Source organism: Capra hircus, chromosome 19 (genome assembly GCF_001704415.2).
Source record: "Capra hircus breed San Clemente chromosome 19, ASM170441v1, whole genome shotgun sequence".
NCBI lineage: Eukaryota > Metazoa > Chordata > Mammalia > Artiodactyla > Bovidae > Capra > Capra hircus.
This window is the reverse complement of record NC_030826.1, coordinates 42,300,916-42,327,823: the sequence shown is the minus strand read 5'-3', so window position 1 is coordinate 42,327,823 and position 26,908 is coordinate 42,300,916. Positions and strand designations below refer to the sequence as shown.

Genomic DNA, 26,908 nt, shown 5'->3' with positions numbered 1-26,908 from the left:
TACTGCCTGTCCAGGGCTTGGTGGTGGGGGTGGTGGCCACAGGCCTGCTGCTGTGATGACCAATGGGACATTCAGATGTGGGAATGTGAAACTGGTGAATGGTCACCATATGGGGAGGTGGAGGGTGGGAGGAACTGGGATACAGGGTGTCAGGAGAGCAAGGCAGTGTTTGTGGGCCTGTTTGCCCTGAAAAGGAATGTCTCAGGTGAGTCAGCCCACCCATGTTCTCCAATACTAAGCAAGGGAGGGAAAAGCTAGAGGAGGCCATTTGCTTAGAGTTGAAGGTGTAGGAAGTAGAGAAAGACCCCATCAGAATGATGGAGAAAGAACAGGCACCCCCCTCTTCCAGTTCCCCGAGACTTCAAAGTCCAGTGACTTGATTTACATCCAGTGCTTTATTAAACATAAACAGTCTCACAAGGAGATTACATGTGTCCTCAGGTCAACAGAGAGTACGGGTAAGTGTGTTGGTAAGAAAGAGGTGCGAGGTCCCTGATCTGTGCTCTGAGGGGTGGTCAGTCAGGCGGGGCCTGGGCCAACCAGTAAGGCAGATGAGGGTCCCTGTCCGGAGGACTCACTGCTCCTGGGTGCCCCAGGAGATGTAGTCTGGCCTTGTGGCTGCATGGTACTCATCGATGAGCTGCTGCACAATCTCCCTGGATGTGTCCAGCTCGTCAAAGTTCTCCTTGAAGATGTCCTCCTTGCGGAACTGCTCCAGGAAGGCCTCCCGCTTCCGCAGCTTGTCATACTGGCGACAGGTCCGCTCGAAGAGCTTAGGGTAAACAAAAAGGACTTAGGGTGGAGAGGGGTCACGGAGAACTTCAAGGAACCATGTGGCCCAGAAAGCCAGGGAACCAAGGCTGGGCTATCCCCACAGTAAAAAAGCCAGAAGCAGGGGCAGCAGGGTTGTAGAGAGATAAGGAACCACCAGAAGATGACTATGGGGCTCACCGAGGAGATGCTGGTGTGGTTGGCCATCATGAGCCCACTGACCCTGTGGGCAGAAGGCAGGTAGGGCGACTTCCTGGACAGGGCCACCTGGATGCTGGCGGGGCCCCAGGGGATGAAGTTGGCCAGCTTCCGTTCCCGGATCCTCTGCAGGCTCTTGTGCACCTGGGGTGGGCACAGGAATGGTGGTGGTAGCCTCTCCTCTACCCCTATGGGCTCTGGGGGTAGGACAAAGGGGCTTCACCTACCTGGGTGGGGTCCACCTCCCCCTGGATGATGTTGAGGATGGCGATGTAGCAGTGGTTGGTCTGGCGATCCCGGCCTGTGGACACCATCACATTCTTGGGCTGCAGCAGTCGCCTCATGACATCCAGGACCGTGGTCTTTCTCACGCTGGCCACCTGGGGGGAGAGTAGCCACAGGGCAGCCCGGCACTCAGGGCCGAGGAGAGAGACGCATGGACAGAGAGCATGAGGTGATGCACGGCCCCATCAGACGCAGGGGACCCTGGTCTCTGGGGAGTGTCCTTAGACTCAGGTCCTCACTGAGGCATCAGCGATCTCAGTCCCCCCGAGCTCTGCTAACTCATGCCCTTGTGCAGGAGCATCAGCAGACTCCATATAGCCCGGGCCCTGCAGGGCGCCACAGGCAGCGGGAGAGGAGAGCAAGTCAGCCAGGAAGCAGGGCCTCTGGGTGCAGCAGAGAGAAGGGAAAGGCTGGTCAGGGCCTGCTGGGCCTGAGGGCTGCTCTTACCGACTGGTCCGTGGTGAGGGGGGTGTAACCAGTCATGAGGAAGTGGAGCCGTGGCGTGGGAATGAGCGAGGCGATGAGGCCGATGAGGTCGTTGTTCATGTAGCCGGGGTAGCGCAGGGTGGTGGTGCTGGCTGACATGATGGTGGACACCTGGGGACAGCATGTTGGGTCATGGGCCTTGTCCTGGGGGCCTCCCTTCCCTAGATGGTGCTTCGGGAAACAGGGAGTCCAGGAGCGGGGGGGGCTCACCAGCTGGTTGATCTGGGAGAATGAGGGATTCTGGATGTGCAGGCGGTCTGTGGCAATCCGGTTCAGGGCTGTGTTGTCCAGCACCACCTGGGGGAACAGAAGAGAGTGTCAGACTTAGGAGGACAGAAAGGACAGGAGCTCTGCCTGAGTCTGGGCTATGACGGTTCATTTCCCTGGTGCTTCATGGCCAGAAAGACCCATCTAAAAGAGACCTGAACAAGACTGGGGCACAGGAAGGTTCAAAATGGGACTTTTAAAAATGCATGAAAAGGATGCAATAGACAGGGGGGTTGGGACTGGAGTAAGGGAGACTCCAGGACTTACCACACAGTCGGCATTCTGGGTCAGCCTCTTGAGCGTGAGCAGTGAGTTGTAGGGCTGGACCACCACATCGCTCATCTCATCCTGGTTGGGAAACACTGAGTATGTCTGCACCAGCTTCTTGGGGTACCTAGTGGTATTTGAGAAAGGATGGTCAAGGGCAACAGACTAGAGGCTTGGTAAACTTGGGGCTTCTAATGACTGTCAGGATGGGGAAATTGGGGTTCGGGTCATAGGACAGCAGAGAAGGGAGACTTGACTTTTGGCAGTTTGTAACCCAAAAGGGGGGAAGGGCAGAGAGACATCTTAGGACCTAGAGTTTTAACTCCAAATCAGGCTTACTCCCTGACTCTTCATCAAAGATCGGGATTCTAGACTCTGGTTCCAACCACTAGCAGTGTGACTGGGTTCCTGGTCATTGTACCTTTCCTTCCTCAATACAGCAGGGAACGGAAGGGCCCTTTCCTGCTCCAGTGAATGGGAAGGTTTTATCTGGAGGGCCTCCCAGTCACCTGGGAAACCAAATCCTCTCTGCCCTTCAAAACAGACTTACCTGTCATTGAGCCGTTCTAAGAGGTAGGAGCCCAGGCCAGAGCCTGTTCCCCCAGCGATGGAGTGACACAGCACGAAGCCCTGCATGGGGAAGGGGCGGTCAGTATCTAGGTTTCAAGTGGCAGGATTTCCAATTTTACCCATCTCATAACTTCTTGGACTCCTATCTTCCCAAGACCTCTCCTCCACTTCCCCCCCCCCCCCCCCCACACACACAGATTAGCAGACTCTTCGTTATTTCCAACTAGGCCCTGTGGCTTCTGTCCAGTGCAAAGGTTGCACGGGGAGGGTCCCACACCTAACAGATGGCTTCTAAAGGGTGCTGCCTAGCGGTCCCCTGCTGGCCGTCACTGGCATTCCTAAGATGCTCACCTCTAGGCTGTCGCTGCCATCTGCCTCCCGGTCTATGATGTCGAAAATGTCCTCGTGGATCTTCTCTCCCTGTACAGACATGGAGGGCATCAGAGTGGGGCAGGACTAAGCGACAAGACTAAGGGCAGGACTTTGGCCTCGGAATAGCCACCCTCCATTCTCCTTATAGTACCTAAAAGTCCTTTTCGGAACACACTGGTCCTGCTTTTTGTTTGCACTGAAAGGTAGTACAGCCTGGTGGTTACGAGCAGAGTCTCTACATCCAGACTGCCTGAATGCCTATATTAGCTCTAGGTCTAGTTAGTCGGGTGACTCTGGGCATGCTACTTCATCTCTCTCTACCTCAGTTTCCTCATCTGTACAATGAAGGCACTAATACAGGTCCACAGTGCCTTATCTAAAATTCTTGGGGCATTATGTTTCAGAGTTCAGATATTTCAGATTCTAGGAGGGCTATATGGTGTGTATAACACAAGCTAAGTAGAACATCAGTGGGGCAGGGGTCTGAGCGGTGCTAACCAAATACATTAATATTTCTTTAGTGAAAGGAATGAGAAGTGGCAGCAAGTTGAACAGAAACTATAAGCTAGCTTATCTCTATTGAGATTCGGTTTTGCTGCTAAATGAGTAGTTATAAATCCTCTTTTGGTTTCAGAGTTTTCTGGATTCTGGAAACCTACAGAGACTGTGGACCTGTAGTACCTACCTCTAGGATTGTTGGAAGGTCTGGGTAAGTTAATTTATGTAAAACACTAACAATGGCCTGGCATCCGGCATGAGCCGAGTGCAATCTCTTATGACCATTACATAGTTCGCTCAGAACCCCCTCAGTCACATCTCTCTCTCCACTCATATATTCTCCATCTGGTTTATCTTCTCTTTAGGAAGTCATAGGGCCAGTCCCCATGCAGGAGTGGAGTTCTTCTGCCAGGGAACAGCAAATGACCTGGGAGAATCCACTGGCCCAGTTGTTGCCAGCTCCTCCTCCGTGCTCCGACAGGTAGATGTTCTCTGGGTTGTAGAGCTTGGCATAAGGGGAGTTGAGAATGGAGTGGATCACCCTGGGCTCCAGGTCCAGCAGCACTGCTCTCGGGATGTAGTGCTCATCGTCTGCCTGTAAAGGGGAGTTTAGGATGGGCCCAATCAGCTCGGGCCTGCCCAGTCCTCCAGTCCTCCCAACCCTGGTCCTGCCTCCCTCCCTCTTCAAGCCAGCCTCCCTGGCTCCTCTGCCTAGTGGGCTTCCCAGTACCAAGCCACTGCCCTTCCCTTCAGAACCCCTGGGCCACTACCGGCCCTGGCTAAGTCCCTGGGGGCACCTGGTAGAAAAAGACGTCCTTGCGATCAGTGCCCTCGGTGGCGAACTCCTCCACGATGCCCTCGGGGCTGATACCATGCTCGGCGCACAGCTGTTTCCAGAACTCGAACCCAACTGACGGGAGGAACGAGGGCGGGAAGAAAGAGGATATCTGGGTCTGGGCAGGTTCCAACTAGGAGCTGGGGGACTCAATGCCTGGGTCCAGCGATAGGAAGTCAAGCTTCGGGAGTCTCTCGTGTCAGAGGAAAGGGCAGTATATCAGCGACTGGGCAGAGGAGGGCCCCTTGGGGTTGAGCAGCTGGATACTGGGTCAGGCATGTCCCACCTTTCGGAGAACTACGATTCTGGGAAGGGTAGATGGAGTTCAGGATCCCACAGCGAGATCCCGTAGAACCTAAGAAACCCTGGCTAGTGGAGGGGCCGGAAGTTCGCTCACTCTGATTGCCGCACTGGCCCAACTGTAGGGTGATGATCTCCCTCGGCATCTCTCTTCTGGCAGCTGCGTTGCAGCCGCTCTCTACAGCAAAGCTACCGCTCTCGCCACAGAAAAGCTGCCTCTCCCGCCAGCAAAGCCGCCGCTCGCTAGCCCGTTACACTGCGCATACGCCAAAACTTGCCCCGCCCCCAAACTTCCTCTGTTCCAATGAAAACTGAGTTCTGGCGAGGGCACTTCCTTACTCGTTCGGCTTCAGCCCTGCAGACTGCGCGTGCGCAGCTCCTGATTGGGGCGCCGGGGACGTAATTTTGACGCAGTGTTCTTCTTTCTGGGATGTACGCGACCAAGGGCCTTCGCGCAGGCGCGTGTGCAGGGATGCAGCCTCCCTCGCCGTTTCGCGCATCTGCGCAGTTGAGATTATTGTGATTGTCGGGCCGTGGCCCCGGATGTTGTGGCTGCCGGGGGGAGATGGCGGAGGCAGAGGGGGTGGCCGTGGCCCCAGGCCCAGGCTCCGGTCAGACTTTCAAGGGTCGCCGCCCTATGTCAGGCTCCTGGGAGCGAGACCAGCAGGTTGAGGCGGCGCAGCGGGCCCTGGTGGAGGTGCTGGGGCCTTACGAGCCTCTGCTGAGCCGAGTGCAGGCAGCCCTGGTGTGGGAGCGGCCAGCCAGGAGCGCCCTGTGGTGCCTGGGGCTGAACGCGGCTTTCTGGTGAGAGAACTGGATCCTCGGAAACCCTCCGAGGCGCGAATTCGTCAGGTTTCTCTAAGGCTCTATCTCTCGCCTCCTTTGTTTTCTTCGCTGCACTGGCTCCTACCTGTACCTGCCTAATTTTGTCTCACCTCCTTCCACTCTATCCCGCCTGAGGCTTTGGCACCGCAGTTCTTAGGGCCTTCCAGTTGTTCCCCCTGCTTTACGTGCACCCTCGCCCCGCACATCTGGCAGGAGCTTCTAGTAACATCTTGCGCCGCTCGCAGTGAGCGAAGGCGCCTCATTTTAGCCAAGAGAAGCTGTGTCCCGTTAAGGCCATCACCTCCCTTCTCTTGTCTGCTCAACAGCCTCGAGATCTTAGTACTTATTGTTGGGGTAGGTGAGTAAGGCGTGAGATCTTGAAAAGGGATCCATAGGTGTAACAAGGAAACATGCTTAAACGACCTGAATTAGCATGTTAGATAGACATCTTTTTGCCCACTCAGGAAGTTTGCGAAGTCTGAGAGTCCTTGAGAGCCTCCATAACTGCAACTTGAAAGAAAATTACAAGCTTTTGAAGACAGTTATGAAATAGTAATTGTGGGATTTCACCCATTTCAAAGCCACTTAAGACGACTTCTCCGTGTTCCAAGGAATTAGAGAAGCATCCTTCACCACGGTTTATATGCAAGGAAATTGAGGGTGTCTAATAGTGTTTGTTTTTCTGAGCTGGGATAGTAGGGCTAAAAATATGCTTAAAGAATCTGTCTGTGTCATCCTGTGTGAAAATGGAACTGCTGCTTCCCTGAGTTGTCATCTCCTGAAGTGAACTTAGGTCTTCATAGAATCTGCCAAGCAGAGTTTGGATTTATTCATAACTAGGGAAGTATTACTGATCAGATTCCAAGGGAACTCAAGTGTAGGGGGGGCTTCTACAGCTGAATGAAAAATAAAGCAGTTCTGGATAAGCCTGAAACTTAACAAAGTGTATGTTTCCAAAACATAACTGTTTTTGCCAAAAATATCTTTCCTCTTGAAATTCTTGGTTTTAAAACCAAAATATTTGTTATTCTTTGAAAGAATGTTTTCGGTGAGCTGAAGCAAAACAAATAATTCCAAGTTCATTGACAGGAAGACACACTACGGAGGTATATATTACAGTAATCGTCTCCTGGTTTGAAGGAGACTTGGGTTAGAGGTGTCACAGCAGTCTCTGGTATTTGTTGCTTCTAGAGTCTTGAGCAAACTTGATGAACTTTTCCTTCAGGATTGTTCATTTACTTTTGGTAGTGCTTCTTCCTTGATCCCCAGGTACCTACTCTCCCCCAGGCTCTCTGTCAGAAAACTTTTAACTGTAGCACCTCATTCTGGAGCATTTACCCAAATGACCTTAGCTTCTTTTCCTCTCACCTCCACATCCCAGACCGTAGTCCCAGACCATTAAGTCAAAACTTCTTTGCCTACCATGGGATTGTATTATTAGAAAAAGGGCTGATCATGAATCAGTTTGTATTAAAGTGTGACTGACTGATGTATAAAAACATTGGAAGCATTTAAATGAATTCTGATAAAGCAAGGGTTTACTAATGCACATAGATCAGTAGCATGTATGTTGTTATTTTTGAGGAGAGGACCTTCCACATGATCCTTGCCTGAGAAGGATTTTCTAGTTAGAGTATGGGGTGGAAGTCTGTTCTTCAGTTCAGTTCAGTTCAGTTCAGTCGCTCAGTCGTGTCTGACTCTTTGCGACCCCATGAATCGCAGCACACCAGGTCTCCCTGTCCATCACCTTCTCCTGGAGTTCACTCAGACTCAACGTCCATCGAGTCGGTGATGCCATCCAGCCATCTCATCCTCTGTCATCCCCTCTTCCTTCTGCGCCCAATCCCTCCCAGCATCAGCGTCTTTTCCAATGAGTCAACTCTTCGCATGAGGTGGCTAAAGTACTGGAGTTTCAGCTTTAGCATCATTCCTTCCAAAGAACACCCAGGGCTGATCTTTAGAATGGACTGGTTGGATCTCTTTGCAGTCCAAGGGACTCTCAAGAGTCTTCTCCAAAACCATAGTTCAAAAGCATCAATTCTTCGGCGTTCAGCTTTCTTCACGGTCCAACTCTCACATCCATACATGACCATAGGAGAAACCATAGCCTTGACTAGACAGATCTTTGTTGGCAAAGTAATGTCTCTGCTTTTCAGTATGCTATCTAGGTTGGTCATAACTTTTCTTCCAAGGAGTAAGCGTCTTTTAATTTCATGGCTGCAGTCACCATCTACAGTGATTTTGGGACCCCCGAAAATAAAGTCTGACACTGTTTCCACTGTTTCCCCATCTATTTCCCATGAAGTGATGGGACCAGATGCCATGATCTTCGTTTTCTGAATGTTCAGCTTTAAGCCAACTTTTTCACTCACTTCTTTCACTTTCATCAAGAGGCTTTTTAGTTCCTCTTCACTTTCTGCCATAAGGGTGGTGTCATCTGCATATCTGAGGTTATACATGTGTTTAAATGTTACAGTTACCTTTAATTTGCTGGTTCCCAATAGCATTTACTTAAGTTTGCTAATATGCTATGTTTAAAATGTCAGATCCCTTTCTCCTACTCTTGGGTCTCTTAATGCATTGATGCCCATTGGTCTTTATCTCTGGCATTTCCTGGTAGCTTGCCTGCTGTGTATCCAGTAGGCATTTACTCTTGTTACATTCCCATCAGGCTCTAAGTAGGTGGGGGAGAGATGTAACAAAATGAGGGTGTGACTCTTGAGAGTGAAAGAACAACTGGGTGTACCATTTATGGAGAGGACTCATACCTGTGAAGGTTACAAAACGGCTGACTGATAGTGGTAAGGATCCAGAAGTGAGGGCTGTTTAGCATTGGAGTTCACAGCGTGGTTTGTTTTAGGAAATGAGCTTCCGTGGAAGGTGATTTGAGGTTCAAAATAAAAGTCAGACTACATTCCAGTAGCATCAAATTGAATATGGGTGTAGGTATTTTGCTTAGGAATGTCAAACAGTAATTGCTTTATTCTCATTTCATTTAAAAAGGTATTTAGGACATGCAGGTGGCTCTTCGGTGCAGGTCAGAGAGAAATCAAATCTGAAGCATTTTATTTTTCATTACTTGTTTTGAATAATGATACATCATTAACTGAGGTGTTTTATACATTTCGAGGTATTAGAAGACTGAATAGGAGTACAAACAAATCATCAGAATTCAGGTAGGTAGCACTTAACTTTCAGTGTTCTGTCTTCTCAGTGGAGGTTTTCCTGTACCTGTGAATGTGCCCTCTTACATTTTAATAAAGAACATAAAAGATAGGAATAGATGAGATGCCTCGCTCCTACAGTGTTTCAAGGCTTTCCTTCTTACTTTTCCAGTTCCAGAAAAATTACAGTGATTGTGATCTTTAGCCTATATTGTTCCTTGTCACTTATACGTTATTTTCTCTAGTATAACAGAGATATCAGGCCTTCCTTATCAATATCAGGCCTGTATTTTTGTTAGCCTTAACAGCACCTGTAAATGAGTGATTTGGGGGAAGAATATCTGAGTCAGCAAGAATCTATCCTGACAGGATAAGAAAAAAACAGGTTTTAGTAACTTTTGGCTGGACTCATTCCTAGGAGATAAGGGAAGGATAAAGGAGCCCTGGAAAGGAGTGTGAACTCTAAGCCCTTGCACTGCCTCCTATGAAAAGCACATGGTTCAAGGCAGTAGGGGGCTGGGGGCTGGGGCTAGATGATTGCTGAGCTCCTTTCCAGGTATTCACATTCTGTGATTCTAGGTGGTTAGGAATATTGATTTAGAGCAGTCCACAGACTTTTTTTTCTCTTTGATAAGATCTCTGTTGGGATCTGTTTTTAGAGTCACTAGTCTGAGTTAACCATACTATATTTTAGGGGGTATTAGGAAAACTCTTGTTTTTGCAATGGGAAAAGGTGATTCCCCTCCCTGCCCCTCCCCCCCAGGAAAAATAACCCCAAGTAAAAAAATGACCCAAGAAGTGATTGTACTGCAATGCTGATTTAAAAGGTTAGAATTTGAGGGGGGAAAAATAGTAGTGAGAGATAGGAAATGGAAGGGAGGGCCTATTAAGTAGAGGCATTTATTCTGTGGAAAAAAATATCTATACATCAAATTTCAGATGGAATCTGTTGAGCAGATGTTTCTGATGATGGTCTTTGGAGGGTTCTTGCCTTTGGTAGCAGGAAAGACTCCCAGAGATGCCTTGTTGCTCAGTCGCTAAGCTGTGTCCAGCTCTTTGCTCCCCCATGAACTGTAGCAGGCCAGGCTTCCTAGTCCTTCACTGTCTCTCTGAGCAGGGAGGATTCCCAGAGATGCCTTGGCTTCCTTTTTTTTTTTTTTTTTATTTCTTTTTGCCTCTGTTTTGGCAAAAGTTTTTATCTGTTCTGATTTTAAGATTGGGTACTTTCTGTCCATTAACATAAGGTGGGTCGTTTGCAGCTAGCTGGTTTCATTTCTGGTTTTGTACAGGCAGCAACCAGCGCTACACGATACAGGTTACGTTAATTTTTTTTCTTTCTAATTTACCTTTCTCATTAACCAGACAGCCGCAAGTGCTGTACAATAATGGGCTTTCTGTCCCTATAGGATGGGCTGCTTTGTTCTGAAGTGCCGCTGAGAGAAGCTTACTCTGTAATAACAAAGAAACCCAGAAATAGTATCTTCTTTGATTGAAAATAGACATGTGATCTTTCTTTTGTTTATGATTATAGCAGACTCTTTTAAGTTACCGATACCAATGATGACAATCATAGTTGACCTCAAAAAATTGTTTCTTTTTGGAATTTCTCATGACTTTTCTGGATACCAGATTGTTTTTCTAATAAATATTTTATTTAGACTGATAGTTAATTGAATTTTAGCCCCTAGTAAAGGGGGTGGATAATTTATAAAAGGATAAAACAAATAATAATAAATCAATGGATATATACATTTTTATTCATTAATAATAAAAAATCTAGTATAAGTGGCAGTGAGTTACTAATTTCTGCTTATTAGGTTTTTAAAAATGATAATATTTAATTCTGGGCAAAATATGGAAAATCTGGTGTATGGTTGATAGGAATATGAATTTGACAGCCTTTCTGGAAACTAATTTGGCAACAGTATTAAGACACTTAAAATGTTACTACCTTTTCAAGGGCTTGGGAGAAATGAGGAGTGATTGCTAACCGGCATGGGGTTTTTGGGGGGTGATTAAAATGTTCTGAATCAAATAATTATGATAGTTGCAACTCTGAGATACCAAAAAACACTGAATTTGACTGTTTACAAGGTGTATTTTATGGTATGCAAACTGTATCTCTGTAATGCTGTTAAAATAGTTAATGGTTTTTGATCTAGCACTTCCATTTAAAGTAATCATAAGTAAGGTCAGATTTATGCTCAGTGATACAGAGTTTTATTACCTCAAAAATTGGAAGCATCTCAGTTCAATTAGGGAAAGGTTTAAAAACTAATTGTGTCTGTGTATGATGTAATGAATCATCCTCAAGTTGTCAGTGCTTTTCTGGTGATAAAGGAAAACATATCTGTGGATTTTTAAATGAAGGAGAATGTTTTGAAACCAGGTAGCCTGTATCCTTCCATGGAGTATTTTATATATGAATATTTTTTTAACTGAAGGGAATAATCTCTCTTGATATTTTGGGATATGTGTGTGGATAATGAGTTAGTTATTTTTTAAGCTTTTTACTGTGGAAAATTGGAGAACATATATATAAGCAGGCAGAATAATATTATGTATCACCATGTACCTAGCTTTAAAAATGTTCAGTTCTTGGCCAATTTTGTGTCTTCTATACCCCAGTTCTTTTCCACCTCCTCCTTTCTTGTTTTGAGGCAAGAAACCAGTTTGTCCTGTAAAGTGTCCGACAGATTGTATTTTGCTGATTGCATCCCTGTGGCTTAACACGTTCCTCTGTGCTCTACTGTGTGTTTCCTATAAATTGGTAGCTAAATCTAGAGGCTTGACCAGATTTAGGGTAAACAAAAATTTTTTTGTCAGACTGGTAATAGTGTATTAATTTTATTGTTATTTTCTTCCTTAATTATGAACTATATTTTCTGAAATTTCTTCTACAAACATGCTTGCCATTAGAAATAAAAAAAAATAAATATCATTAAGGAAAAGTCTGTTGTGAGCCTTCTACAGTTGGTAGAAGGAGTAATGGGCTATGGGCAATAATCAGATTAAATAGTTCACATGTGATTACCGACTGAGCTACAAGGGAAGCCCGTGAATATCCAGAGTTGACTGCAGTTGTAGTTGTTTTTGCTAAGTTGGAAAGTTCTCATGATGATTATAGTTGCTGAAAAAATGTTTTGCATGTTGTCTTATCCAGCTTGTACACTGTTATATCTGTATGTGAATTTTTTGGCTTGCAGAAATAGACATTGGAGGACGAAACTAATCCAGAGGAATCCTCCCTTATTTGTCTTCATTCCTTACTTATACCAATCTCCCAAGTCCTTTATCTTCAATTATGTCTTGTCCTTGTACATAGTTGCAGAGTTGGTTATTTTTTTAACAGGTAGGCCTCCAATGCAGTTCAGTTCAGTCGCTCAGTTGTGTCAGACTCTTTGCAATCCCATGGACTTCAGCCAGGCTTCCTTGTCTATCACCAACTCCCAGAGCCTACTCAAACTCATGTCCATTGAGTTAGTGATGCCATCCAATCATCTTATCCTTTGTCGAATCCAAGTTACCTCCATAAAATAAAAGTATAATGTGACTTCAATATATCCCAAACACACCAATCTGAGACTGATATTTCCTTTTAAGAATTTAGTATTGAGGCCGAAGGAAAGGTGTACACACTTATCCATATTTTTTTATATTTGATAGACCCCTAGAGGAATTAATAACATTTGATATTGTCTTCCCTGATGGCTCAGTTGGTAAAGAATCCGCCTGCAATGCAGGAGACCCCGGTTCGATTCCTGGGTTGGGAAGATCTGCTGGAGAAGGGATAGGCGTCCCACTCCAGTATTCTTGGGCGTCCCTGGTGGCTCAGCTGGTAAAGAATCCGCCTGCAATGCGGGAGACCTGGGTTTGATCCCTGGGTTGGGAAGATCCCCTAGAGAAGGGAAAGGTTACTCACTCCAGTATGCTGGCCTGGAGAATTCCATAGACTGTATAGTCCATGGGATTGCAAAGAGTCGGACATGACTGAGTGACTTAAAATTTTGGGGCTTCCCTTGTGGCTCAGCTGGTAAAGAATCCACCTGCAATGTGGGAGACCTGGGTTCAATCCCTGGGTTGGGAAGATCCCCTGGAGAAGGGAAAGGCTGCCCACTCTAGTATTCTGGCCTGGAGAATTCCATGGACTGTAGAGTCCATGGGGTCACAGAGCTGGACTCACTGAGCGACTTGCAGTTTCACTTTCAGGTACCTTGGAGGGGGCTTCCCAGGTGGTGCTAGTGATAAGAAGCTTATCTGCTAGTGCAGAGGATGTAAGAGATGCTGGTTCAATTCCTGGATTGGGAAGATCCCCTCGAGGAGGAAATGGCAACCCACTCCAGTACTCTTGCCTGGAGAATCCCATGGACAGAGGAGCCTGGCAGGGTCCATAGGGTCCCATAGAGTCAGACACAACTGAAGTGACTTAGCATGCATGCATGCAGGTACCTGGAAGAGATCAACTCTAGTGGTTTGAGGTGAACTTTCCATTAATTAAGATTTTATCTATATGGAAGAAGCTATTTTTCCAAGAATTGTTATTTTACCTGGGGCTTCCCTCACAGCTCCGTTAGTAAAGAAGCCACCTGCAATTCAGGATACCTGGTTGGATTCCTGGGTTGGGAAGATCTGCTGGAGAAGGGATTTCCACTCCAGTGTTCTTGGGCTTCCCTTGTGACTCAACTGGTAAAGAATCCACCTGCAATGTGGGAGACCTGGGTTCAGTCCCTGGGTTGGGAAGATCCCCTGGAGAAGGGAAGAGCTACCCACTCCAGATCATTAGGGACCTTTTATGACAAAGGGTACTGAATTTTATCCTGCACATAAAGATGAATCAGCAAAGAGTTTTACACATGGTGTATTTGCTGGATCATGAAGGCTAAAACTGTGAGCATCTTCTTGAACCAGATTAATCCTGGTCAGTAATGCAGTTGGCCTGGAGAATTCCATGGACTGTATAGTCTCTGGGATCAGAAAGAGTCAGACATGACTGAGCGACTTTCATTCATAGAAAAGCTTTTCTTCCTCTTAAATTTCTGCGTTGGCTTGTTCAAGGAAAGGTTATCCTGTGTCTGGCTCTAAAATTGCATTATCGACTGGGATTAATCTGGTTCAAGAAGGTGCTCACAGTTTTAGCCTTCATGATCCAGCAAATACACCATGTGTAAAACTCTTTGCTGATTCATCTTTATGTGCAGGATAAAATTCAGTACCCTTTGTCATAAAGAGTCCCTCATAATCTGACTTCTTCCTCTCTCCCCATACTCATCCTCTCCCTCTGTTCTTTATGTTTGAGTTCTGTCAGACTACTTGTAGTTCCCTAAATATGTTATGCCAGCTGACTGTTCTCCCTCTCTGAATATCCTCTCCTTTCTCACACTCTTTTCCTGTGTTGTCCTACCATTTCAAATCCCAGCTTAGATGTCCTCATTGTTATTGTTATCTTATCATGCTATGTTACAAACATGTACTGACACAAATCCACTTGAGAATAAGGTCCATGTGTTACTCTTTTCTGTAACTGGCCTACTTACCATAAGGCCTCAGCATATAGTAGGCAATTAATAAATGTTTGAATTGAGTTGAAGCATAGGTGGGGGCTCGAACAGACTACTGAAAGAGTTCAGCTCTTCGAGAAACTGTATTTTTATTGCCATCATCTTTGAAAAACTGACGTTTCTTAGGAAAGTTTAGTATCCTTTCTCTACCCCAGTTTGTATTTGCATTAGCAGTTGTGATCTGGAAAGTGGAAATTGCAGACAGTCTGGATTGCCTCCCTCAAGAGCCCTCCCAGGTATTTCAGAGAACAGAGAGTTGTGCCACATCGTGGTGCTGGGACATAGAAGCAACAGCTCGGGGGCGCAAGATGCTCTCAGCCCTTATCCCTGGCCTTGTTAAACTTCCTTGTTTGTTGAGGTGATGAACTGGCTTTGGAGAGAAGATTAATGGCCTTGGGGCAGCTCTTGAGGCTTACTCCTGTTAAACTACTTTCATTCTTTAATTTCTTGTATAATTACAGTATCCTTGAAGTGATGGGGTGGAAATACTGGAATAGGGTTGCCATGAATGACTGGGTTTCTGTAAGTTCTTGGTTTCTTCCATCCCTCACTTTTTGTGTTGTTTAAAATACATAACATGGATTCATGTTTATTGAAAACAGTGTAAAACATCTAGAGACCAAAATTAAAGTTCCTCTGACAGTCCCTGCATGCATATGTGTATTCATAGATACACACAGATACAGCTTTAAAAAAAAAAAAGGATTATACTCTTAGTATGGTATTCTGTGAATATGTCAGGTCATTAGGTCATGTGTTGTATTGAGAAGATGAGATCGTCTATAACCATGAATGATCTCTTGGTCATCCTTATTCTCGTTTGATCAGTTGCTGTGATGATAGCTAATAATACTGCTCCTTTGTAAAATTGAATAGGACATATATATTGGGCATATATAGGTGCCTTGTTTGTATTTTCTTGTCTTTTTAGCAAGATCAACCATGGTATTTTTAAAGATAGTTTTATTTGTTTATATTTGCCTCTGCTGGGTCTTTGTGGACGTGCAGGCTTTTCTCAAGTGTCGGTGAGCAGGGGCTACTCTCTCTAGTTGAGGTGCCCAGGCTCGTCATTACAGTGGCCTGTTCCTGTTGAGGAGCACGGGCCCTAGGGCATGTGGGCTCAGTAGCTGCAGCTCCCGTGCTCCAGAGCACAGGCTCAGTAGCTGTGGCGCACAGGCTTGGTTGCTCCACAGCATGTGGGATTTTCCTGGACCAGAGAGTGACTCTCTCTCTTCTGCATTGGCAGGCGGATTCTTTACCACTGAGCACCAGGGAAGCCAACTATGATACTTTCATAAGTGATTTACGCATGTTGTTTCTAATACCTACAAACAGTCCTGCATGATTTATTATTGTTAATATCACATATAGATGAGGAAGCTGAGGCTTAAGGAGGTTTAAGCTAAGTTACTCAGAGTCATACAACTAAGAGTGCCTGTTCAGAGAATGGACGCGAGTCAATCTAGCTTTAAAAGCCATACCTCACTGCCCTGCTGAACTGCTGCTCTGGTGATGTGTCTGGCCTCCCTCAGTTCCTTGGTGGCTCAGTGGTAAAGAATCTGCCTGTCAGTGCAGGAGACGCGGGGTTGATTCCTGGGTTGTTAAGATCCCTGGAGAAGGAAATGGCAACCCACTCCAGTTCTTGACTGGGAAATCCCACGGACAGAGTAGCCTGGTGGGTTACAGTCCATGGATTTGCAAAGAGTCGGACACAACTTAGCAACTAAACAACAACAACAAAGATCTTAGAACAGTTGTTTCTCAAACCATCTTTAGTGAAGGACTAGTGTTGTCATTTTCCCCGGTCTATATCTGATCAATATTTTTGTAAAATGCAATATAAATAAGTTACTAGATAAGTTAAAAGGGCACACAAAATACAAACCCAAATATATCCTTATGTTCAAAATTACTTGGTCAAATTGCTATAAAAATTACTAAATTCTTGCTTTCAGTTTTTGTACTTAATTCCTGACAGTCTGGTAAAATCACTGGACTACAGACACTCTGCAGGGCACTGCCCTGAAGGCTTTTGACTTGGATCATAGAAAGACTCATAAGAACCAGTCTTTTTTTTTTTTTTGAAAAAAAATTTTATTGTGAAAGATTTTAAATATATACAGAAGTAGAGAGGAGAGCATAAAGAATTTCATGTACTCATCACCCAGCTTCAGCAGTGAAGAACTCAGTCAGTCTTATTTCTTCTTCTTTCACATCCTTTGCCCCTTGGCAGGCTATTGTTTTGACAGAAATCCCAAATATGTCATTCCATTCATAAATATCTTAGTATGTATCTCTAAAAGATAGGGACTCTTTAAAAACATAACTTCCATAATATCATCATATCCCCCCAAATTAACAATAATTCCTTAACATTTTCAGATCGACTGTCAGTGTTCTGATTTCCCCAATTTTTTTGTAAACATCTCTTTATGCAACCATATTTATTCCTTCAAATAATAATTAGCTTTTCCTTCATTCTGTTAATGCGATACATTACAGTTGTTGATTTTTGTATCTTGAACCACCCTTGCGTTCCTGGGATAAATGCCTGGAATTAGTCATGGTGTATAAAATCCTTTTAATATGCTGCTGAATTCATGTTGATAATATTTTATTGAGGATTTTTGCCTCTATATTCATAACGTGTATTGGACTGCAGTTTTCTTGTAGTGTTTTGTCTGGCTTTGGTATCAGTAATGTTCTCCTCATTAAATGAGTCAGGTTTTCTGGGAAGTTTGAGAAGGGTTGATGTCAATTCTGAAGAACTGGTTTTTAGATGGAGCTTTAGTGCTCACTTTCTATGTGTCCTTGACCAAGGTGGTTCACTTTTTTGAGCCTTTGTTCTTTATCTGAAAAAGGATGTCTGATTGAGTTAGCTGTTCTTTAATGCACCTCTGTCACTTTATTGCCCTGAACCAGGGTCTAATTTTATAGAAAGATGTTTTCATCAAAACTTGTTCAGTTCGAGAATGAATTTCGGGGATTCCCTGGCTGTCCAGTGGTTAGGACTCTGAGCTTTAACTGCTGAGGGCCCAGGTTCAGTCACTGGTTGGGAACTCAGATCCCATAAGCCATGCAGTGTGGCAGAAAACAGACAAGAAAAAAGATGAATTTCTTCTTGAAATTAATAGAATCACAGACTTGAAAGTTGAAAGCGGCTCTTAGTTTATTTGATTTAGTCATTTGCCTTTGCAGAAGCAAATTCTTATCTCTACACTGTAGGTAAAATAGCTAAAGTCCATTGACTTTAAGTGATTTTTCTCAAGGTGTATAGCTAACGCTTAAGTCTGTTTACCACAGAACCAGTAGTGCACATATGGTCTTTTATGAAATTAGCTTAAGTGGGTAATGATCTTCTCTTTTTCCTTCCCTTTAGGTTCTTTGCCCTGACATCCCTTCGTCTTGTGTTTTTACTTGCATTCAGCTCAATGATTATTGTGTGTATAGATCAATGGAAGAACAAAATCTGGCCTGAAATAAAAGGTGAGCTTGGTAGGATTTGGAACATTCTGAACCAGAAATTGTCTGTCATTTTTACCTGTAGTTTTAGGAGTTTCTGGAGGAGTATGTGAAGCTGGGAATAGCTTTTGAAGTCTGAATTATTTGCTTTAGGAGACACTTGAAGGGCTAGTGCCCCACCCCCAGTTCCTTAGAGCTGAATTCTGTCCTTCCCATTGTTGTGAAGCTCAGGAAATCTGTATCCACCACCTGAGATATCCTTTCCTTCATAATTGGCGTGAGGAATAAATAGTCCTCAAGTTGTTAAATAATTTTCCTCACTGGATACTGCATCGTTACCAAGGCAGTATCAATTTGCCTCTCAGGGATTTCTTTTAAATTGTTTAAAAATACTGATAAATAGGAGGTTAGGGGAGTAAGGAATAACAGCAGCTTTGGGATTTTGGAGCGAGGAGAGGAGTAAGAGTGGCATTACAGTTAGCAGAGGTAGGCAGCGGCAGGCTGGGCAGTTGGTTTGGTGGAGAGTGAGAGTCAGGAAAATTGATGTAGGTTGAACACGTTATTTTTGAAGTGCTGGCAGAATATTCAAACCAGAGGGTACAGTTTTTAAATACATTACCATCCTATTTCGCAGAGACTTCAAGGAATCATATAGTTCACCCGCCTGTCCTATGGCTGGTGAATGTCAGAAGACCTTTCATCCCTGATTGTAGTTAATGGGTCTTTTTGAATAGCAGGTTTCCAGAGTTAAAGTAGTCATAACATGCCCTCATGACCTGGCATACATTGATGCATACGAGCAACCCAGACACACTTGAGGGCTGGGTGGGATGAACTCTGTGTGTGCACCTAGGCTCTCAGCTGCAGTAATCAGAAGGGGCCCTAATGCGCCGTTTGCGCTCCCACCCCATCCTGCCGGAGAAATGAGCGGGCATCGCCCTCACTCCCGTGTCTGTAGCTCCCTAACTGGCGCTGTAACATGGTGTCTCCTTTTTATTGGCTGTTACTGTTTTTCCTTTTCTCCAAACCTATTAAAACTTGAGCTATCAGACCAACAGCCTAACATTTTCATGTTTTGTTTTCCCTACCAACTAATGCTGGTGTTTGTTTTAATATTGTAGTGCCAAGACCCGACGCGTTAGACAATGAGAGGTATGGAATGCTAATTAAATCCCTTTTTGTTGCTCTGATTGATTCTCTTGTTGTAATATTCTGGTTACAGGTTGTTAACTCCATGTTCTGGATACAGATTAGAAGCTGAGAACCTAGTCTGTTGCAAATAATCATTTTAACAAATCCTAAAGTTCAGGCAGCAGTAGGTTGAGATGCTCAGTGTCCTGTGGTACTTGTAAGAGACATTTCTGAGAAAGCAGCATTAGCATGCTGACGTACCAAGGAATTATTCAGCCTGTGTAAAAACTTAGAGGCAACTTACCTCATTTGTCTCTGGCTTTTATAAAAACCAGGCCATTTAGTGTTTTCTGTGAACTTTGGCCGTTTAAAGTTCCTGGTCAGAAAACACATTCGTTTCTGGCATCAGCAAGCCAAAGATCCCTCTTGTGGCTTACAGCTCCTGCTTTCATTTTTCAGTTCATTCATGTCATATGTTGGATTGTCTCTGCTGGGTTTGTTTTGGTTTTGTTTTATTTGTTTTCTCTCTAAGGGGCACATCCATTGGCTCCACCTCACCTGCCGCAGTGCTGTCAGACTGTGCTTTACGTTTTCTCCTGGATTGCAATCACAGTGAATTGCAATAGTCTGAGCACAGGAAAGATGCTTTTAAGCACAAAGGGCCTAGGAGCTGGTGGCAGGTTTACACATGTGGATTGGGCTGCTGGCTCAGGATGGAGGTGTCAGAACAAGTTTGCCCTCCTAGTCCTTAAATTCAAGTTTCAACCTGGAGAGCCAAGAAGAAAGTCGTGCTTCACCTCTAGAGCACCTCGGGCTAGCCACTCCCCAGCCCCTATTTAAACCCGGAACCATCGGCTGCCTTCACAGTGAGATGGGGGGGAACCCTCAGCACCCTCCTTTCACAGCTCCCCCTTCTCTTTCCCATAGCTGGGGTTTTGTGCACCCTCGGTTGCTCAGCGTGCCCGAGCTCTGCCACCACGTAGCTGAAGTCTGGGTTAGTGGGACCATTTTCATAAGGAATCTTTTGCTTTTCAAAAAGCAAAACCCAGGCAAGGTAAGACTCTTCCCTTTTTCACTCTTATTTCTGGCTTCTCAGTTCAGTTCATGCTAAACTGAAACAGCCCTTTTACCTTTTACTACCTATCCTCATTCAAGAACGAAAAGACCATGGTGCTGGTAGAGACAAGGGAAGTCATAGGAAGGGGCTTCTGACCAGCCACTAGGACTAAGGCAAGAGCTCGATGACTCCTTCAGGTGCTTGCCACTTAGATTAGGCCGTCCTCCTGCCCCAAGATGGGAAAGAAAGCTTGCTTGTGTGCATTCTGTGTCATATTAGACATGTGGTAAGTGGTTGAGTTTTTTCATTTTATTTTACTTTGCCTTAAAAAAGCCCACCACCAGCACTTGTTTTCAGAGAGAATTTTTGGCTCAGTCCTATTCAAACCATTTCCCAGCACGAAAGGTGCAGCCCTGTGGGGTTAGCCATGTGAGAAGAGTTTGAATAGAAGTGGACATGCTCCCTTTCCTCCCCAGCAGAATCACCAGCAGCAGCAGTGGCTAGGTACATGTCATTCTGACATGTCCATGCTTTATTCAGAGGTCATAAAAAATCATTTCAATCACATCTCCATCTTACCTGCCCCACATCCCCACCCCATCCCCTGCCATATGGCAGAAACTTAATATTGTTTCCTGACATCCCTAGTTCTGCTTGCTGAGCTGTGGGATACTGACCTTTTTGGCTGTCTTGGGCCGCTACATCCCTGGGCTCCTGCTCTCCTACTTAATTCGTAAGTATGGTATATACCTCCCCCACAAGCTTAACATACTCATAGCTTTTCTAGCTGTAGCTAACTTTGTCTAGAGAGAGAACTTTTATATTTTTGTTCTCCAGGAAATGACCTTTTTAATTTTCATGTCCTGTTTAGAGTCATGAAAATACCTTTCTTCTTACCTGTGTCAAGCTCCTACATATAAAGTCCTTTTCTTACCAAGTTTTAGAAACTGACAAGGGTCCACTAACCAGCTATAAAGAAAGGACTGTCTGTCCCTATTTCAGGAGGGAATTTTTAGAGTCAGTGTATTGTGTAACAGTAGGACATAACTCTTAGGATTCTGTTCTAGATTCTGTTTACTCTGTAGGTTACTAGGTTCTGTTTACCTGGAGCACTTCCCCCCACCCTACCCCCCCAGAGCAGTTTTGTAAATGTAGTTAACTTCATATTGGCATGAACTCTGTCTACCTGAGGCTGGAAGAACTGAGCAGTGATGACCCTGGTGATTAAATAGCAGAAGCTCGAATGACGTTGTGTGGCTGCCGAGGCGTCGTTAGCATCTGGTCTTGTTGATGCTCGGTGACACCCATATGCAGGTGACAGCACTGATTCTGCCCTTGATGCGTCAGCGGCATAGTCCACTGTGCATGGTGCTGTTGGGGCTACAGAAGTCTCTGACCCCAGATCTTCACCTGGTGAAGATGACCTGCAGAATTAGGCAGGACCGTTCCACACTGGGTCCCAGCCCTAAGGACACACAGCGGAGGGACAGTCAGGACTGTGTATGCAGCCCTTCCTCCATTTCACCACTCTTTCTCACTCCTCTCAGTTGTCACTGTCATGATGTGGCCCCTCGCTGTGTACCACCGGCTGTGGGACCGAGTATATGTGCGGCTGAAGCCCGCACTGCAGCGGCTGGACTTCAGCGTTCGTGGCTACATGATGTCCAAGCAGAGAGAGAGACAATGTAAGTGTCCAGGGGAACCTCCCGTCCATTTGGGCAGTTGGGGGAGAAGGAGAAGCCCAGAGGTTTGGCATCATAGGTCCTTGAACGTGGAGAAGTGGGATGTGGTTGCTGTATAGGGGGGTGGTAGGTAAAAGTGATGATCTACTCTAGGGAAATCTCTGCAGGCTTAACAGTTTTTCCCTTTGGAATTCTAGACACTCCCATTTTAAACAAATATGAGAAAAGTTCTCCCAAGTCATATAAAAGACAGTGAAGATATTCCCAGTGTTAGCTGCTTTTTATGAAGCACGTCCCCTGTGCCCAAGCACTGAGCTGGCTGCTTTGCATACGTTGTCTGTACAACACCCTTAAAAAGAGGGTGGTATTTTCCTTTTCTGGTTGGGGAAACTAAAGCTCACGGTTAGTAAATGGCAGAGTAGGTCTTTTAAACTCCTCAGCTGGGCCTCTGTTCACTCCTGAAAGCTGCTTTCCCAAAGCGATTGAAAACTGGCTTCTGAAGCCTGGTGTGTACTAGCCTGAGATCCTCCAACCCACAAACAACAGGCAAGTGGACTTTTCCCTCTCTTCCGTGGTGCAGTCAGGCTGGGTCTGCATTAAGCCCTGGCCTTCTAAGAGCCCTGCACACGAGCGCCAAGGCCCGGCTCTGCCCGGCGCAGCCAGCTGAACAGCACCACTCCTCACAGCCTGACTCAGCCAGGTGGGGTGTCTCCCTTCGCCTTCTCTGTGGTAGTGTTCACTTTTCACACTGATATCTGATCTTGAGGCTTGTTGACAAGTCTGGTAGTTGATCTGTCCAGAACAAAAAGGGTTTCTTTCCTGTGTTATCATGTTATCAGCTTACTTTGCCACTTAGGCAGCTCCTTCCTCAGACATCGTTCTGTAGGTTTAAGGGGTTCATTCTCTGGTATTCTGACTTTAATGCCTTTGAAATTCAAAGGGGGCGGGAGTTTGCCCTCAAGGGAAGGTGTTCATGGCTTCTGCTCTTCCTACACAGTGCGTCGCAGAGCTCTCCACCCAGAGCGTGCTGCGGACAACCACAGTGACAGCGAGGAGGAGCTTGCAGCCTTCTGTCCTCAGGTATCTGGGGTGTGGGAGCTGCCTCACTGGCCAGTCTTTTTAGCTCCTTTTTTACCATCTGGTACTCCTGTTTAGACAGTAAACAGGTTTCCAGGCTCACTGTGGGCTCTCCAAGGACCTTCCTGCTCCCAAGTGCAGTGAGGAGAGAAGCTAGTATTATATTGGGACTTTGTATGTAGATCTCAGTTTGAGTCTGGTGACGAGCACACCCTCTTCCACGTCTCCTTTTAACCCCTGCCATCAGGGCAGAACTTCTGCAACTGACCTGATCGCTCTTTAAACAGCCCAGCTTGCCTTAGGTCAAGCGGTAACCTGTGCATATCCTCCCAGCCACCTGTGAAAAGTATTCTCTGGGTCAGTTATTTGCTTCAGAGTATAAGTGGCGGGTTGACTCTCAAGGCTGCTTTCCTTCCTGGGCTCAAGATTGATGAAAGAGTGTTTTCCCTGGGGGAGCAGCCTGAAAGGGGTCAGGATTCTGACTAAAGTTGCCATCTATGCCTTGGTTACACTGTTAGCCTTAGGGGTAGCCTTTGGGGCCAGCTCACTGGTGAAGCTGTAAGTGGCAAACTGCACCTGTTTCTGCTGGCACCGTTTCTTCATGCTTGTTGGTCTTGTCTTTTCCTCAGCTGGATGATTCCACTGTTGCCAGGGAACTGGCCATCACAGACTCCGAGCACTCGGATGCTGAGGTCTCCTGTACAGACAACGGTACATTCAACCTTTCACGGGGCCAAACACCTCTAACAGAAGGCTCTGAAGGTGAGAGGAACCTTGGACCCAAGTTGATACTGGCTCTGACTGTTGCCGCTCAGCTTTGCAGGCAGCAGGGACACTACCCCCGCCTCTCCTGTTTTCCGAGCTGTGGATTAGGTGGCGGAGCAGCTTCAGGGGCATGGCTCCAGCCAGATGGCACTGCTGCTCCCCTGGAAGTCCTCAGTCGCTTAGTGGCCTCAGGATCAAAGCTCATGGGGGACACGGCAGAGAAAGGGGAAGTTCTTTGGCCAGTAAAGGTAACAGCAGTCTATAAGTGGAGCGGGAAGGCTGACCAGTGCCAGAAATCCAGAGTGGAAACATCTGGTTATTTGGGGCTGACGTGGTGGGGCTGGGGCACAGGAAGGCCAGGCAGTTGCCATGTCTCAGACACGCCTCTGTTCTCCCAGACCTAGATGGTCACAGTGATCCAGAGGAATCCTTCGCCAGAGACCTTCCAGACTTCCCTTCCATTAACGTGGATCCTGCTGGCCTGGATGATGAGGACGATACCAGCATTGGGATGCCCAGCTTGATGTACCGGGTCCCACCGGGGGCCGAGGAGTCTCAGGGCCCTCCTGCCAGCCGGGAAGAGGCCGCACTGCCAGAGCTTTTGCTTGGTGCCCTGCCTGCAGGATCCAACCTTACCAGCAACCTTGCTAGCCTGGTTTCACAGGGCATGATCCAGCTGGCCCTGTCAGAGGCCTCCCAGCCAGGCCCTTCTGGCCTACCTCCCCGGAGAGCCACCAGAGGTGTCCTCAGGGCACCCAGTTCAGACCTGGACACTGACGCTGAGGGGGATGACTTTGAACTTCTGGACCAGTCAGAGCTGAATCAGCTGGACCCTGCCAGTTCTAGGAGCCACTGAGGAGAGACTTCCTTTGGGGGGGTCACTGTGGTTTAAGTTTTTTTTCTCCCCATTCCACTTAAGGTGAAGGGGCAAGGGAAGAACCCAGGTCCCACTCTCTGAATTATATATGTATGCACTGTGGCCTGGCTGATGCTCAGAGGCCTACTCAGAGAAGATACTCACTCCCTTGCTATCAGCTAGATGCTGATATCTGAGCTCAAGTCACCGAAGTGAGAGTGTGCTCCCCTGAGGGACACTTCTCTCCATCAGGATGGTGGTACTTTTGGGGAACAAAGTAGTCAAGGGTATTGGTTCCCTTTTGAGGGGATGCTGCTGTATGCTTCTAGGTCTGGGTGCTCAGAGGCCCTCAGTGAATAGATCCCTTCCTCCCTCCATTTATCATCTCCCTAGAGCTCCAAGTCAGGCAGCTGGAAGAGTTTTACTGTCCTCTTTTGCTAAGCCATGGTTGATTTGCTTTTTTCTAAGCAAACTTGTCCTTTGGTTCTGCAGAGCAGGCCTGCTCCCCTTGCCTCAGCCCATCCTCATTTCTTGAGGCCTACCCCCTAGTGCTCCAGAATCTTGCTTGTGAAGTTTTAGAATGTGAACATGAGGTGTGGGTGGGCCTCTTCCACATTACTTTGGGCTGTGGGGTCAGTGGGTTGGGAGGGTGAACGCCTCTGTAGCTCCCAGACTCACTCACTGTTTTGGAGCTGCTTGATTATTTTTGGTGCTGCTAACCCCTGGCTCCATTTGCCCATCAGCCTGAGCAACAAGCATAGCAATACCATACCATTCCATACCTATTTCTGTGTTCCCGTTCCTTCCCCTGCTCCTCCTTTGGAGAAGCAATAGTCCCACACAGGCCATGTCAGAGTAGCACTTTACAGACGGCTCAGTGGCATTCATCCCAGGAGCCACCAGCTCTTCTTGCACCAGCTCTTCTTACCCTCTGTTCAGCTCCTTTAATAATTTCGTTTTCAACTGCCCAGTTTGGCAGGGCCTCTTTTAAGATGAGCCCAGTTAGCAAGAATGTGTCTGTAATCAGCAGAAACCCCTGTATGGGGTATCTGTTTTACTCCCCCTAGTAAAAATCATGTGAGACAAAAACAAAATGATCATTAGTTCTAAACCCATGCCTCCCCAATCAGAGCTCAAGCCAAATTCTCCTAATCATCTTTCCCTCCACATAAATTAACCCTTTGCTGATCCTCAGGGACCACTCCCTCCAACACCCTGCACCTGGGTGATGGATGTTGGACAGAGCCCGTTTTCACGTGCTGCAAGTGGGAGTGCACTAACGTGTTTGCTCTTGGTTGATGGACAAGGTAGAGGCCAGGGAGTGAAAATAGTCAACGGTGAGAGGAGAGAAGAGCTTGGTGTCTGATTCAGTCACTTCCCTTTGTGTGAAGTTTAGAGTAACAGCCTCTCCCTCACCTTAGGGTTCTCAGACTTTAGGACACCTCTCTTCTCAGAGCCCAGATGTCTTACAGGTGAGCTCTGATGTGGAAGAAAACAGGAGGTGTGGGAAAGGAGTGGGATTTTGTGCGTTTGCATGAGTGTGTGTAGCTTCAAGCCTTGGGAGTTGGTAGGAGGGAGAAAAGGAAGGAGAGCAAAATCTTTGGAAGGTGTGTTTTGTACCTGCGGATCCTGCTCTGAATCTCCTTAGTCCTCCACTGTGAATCCGGATGGGGATGTGGGTGGGAGGGGTGCTGGGGAATAAATCTTGTATGAGAACAACCTTTAAGAGACTTACGTTGAATGGTGTCTTAGCCTTGAAACGTCTTGCTAATCTGAGATGTTAGAGGAGGTGACAGCCTCAAAGAAGCCCAGTGTGTGAGGGACCCACTTGCCCATCCTTGGTTTTTTGTTTTGTGACGGCCAGAAAAATCACCATGGTAGGAGGCTACCCCCATCTCCAGGGAAGCCCAGATAGGAGCATAACTGGCACTCCTGGCCAGCATCTAACCTGCAGTTTCAGCATTTCTAATTCTTAATATTGTCCGCTAAACGTGTGAAGAGAAGTACAGGTTTCAAAGGCTAATGAGATTTGAGGTAATAGAGGCTTTTAAAAGTAGCACCATGCCCCACTGGATTGTTTGAGCTACAGCAACAGCTGCTCTTTGGCCTTCAGCTGACCTCAGAAACTAGAAATAACTTATTTTAAGGCTTTGTCCCACTGGCCACTGTGGGCAGGAATGGAAAGCACCTGTCAGGTGTTGCCGTAAGACTGTCTCTGCCAAAAGGAAACTTCTACAAGCTTTGTGGCTTACAATCAGCCCCCTCCCAATCATACCTTCAACCACAGCATGTGCTGAGCGCCCCCTGCGTGAGATGCTCGGTAACGGACAAACGCAGCGTTATTCCTTGCAGGGCGCCTAAGCGTCGTTCTGTTAAGTCTTCACAACCCCCCACCACCCGCAAGCACCTCTTGTTCCCGTTTTACAAAAGATAAAAACCGAGAAAAAGGCTTGGGCCGTGGGACGGGACACGCCTTTGGGTA

General features: G+C 46.4%; 2 protein-coding genes across 2 annotated transcripts; one reads left to right on the top strand and one right to left on the bottom strand.

Annotated features, from left to right (window-relative positions):
- TUBG1 (tubulin gamma 1) lies at nucleotides 377–5,124 on the bottom strand. Its single transcript, XM_018065137.1, has 11 exons — nucleotides 4,947–5,124; nucleotides 4,512–4,624; nucleotides 4,142–4,309; nucleotides 3,196–3,264; nucleotides 2,825–2,904; nucleotides 2,275–2,401; nucleotides 1,951–2,037; nucleotides 1,702–1,851; nucleotides 1,197–1,349; nucleotides 952–1,113; nucleotides 377–772 (listed from the first exon to the last, which is right to left on the bottom strand). Exons 1-11 carry the CDS (start codon nucleotides 4,993–4,995, stop codon nucleotides 575–577), a joined length of 1,356 nt encoding a protein of 451 aa, XP_017920626.1. The 5' UTR covers nucleotides 4,996–5,124; the 3' UTR covers nucleotides 377–574.
- FAM134C (family with sequence similarity 134 member C) lies at nucleotides 5,288–26,152 on the top strand. The gene is made up of 9 exons (XM_005693858.3): nucleotides 5,288–5,653; nucleotides 17,776–17,882; nucleotides 18,980–19,010; nucleotides 19,917–20,043; nucleotides 20,695–20,779; nucleotides 21,594–21,731; nucleotides 22,726–22,808; nucleotides 23,435–23,567; nucleotides 23,969–26,152. Exons 1-9 carry the CDS (start codon nucleotides 5,415–5,417, stop codon nucleotides 24,424–24,426), a joined length of 1,401 nt encoding a protein of 466 aa, XP_005693915.2. The 5' UTR covers nucleotides 5,288–5,414; the 3' UTR covers nucleotides 24,427–26,152.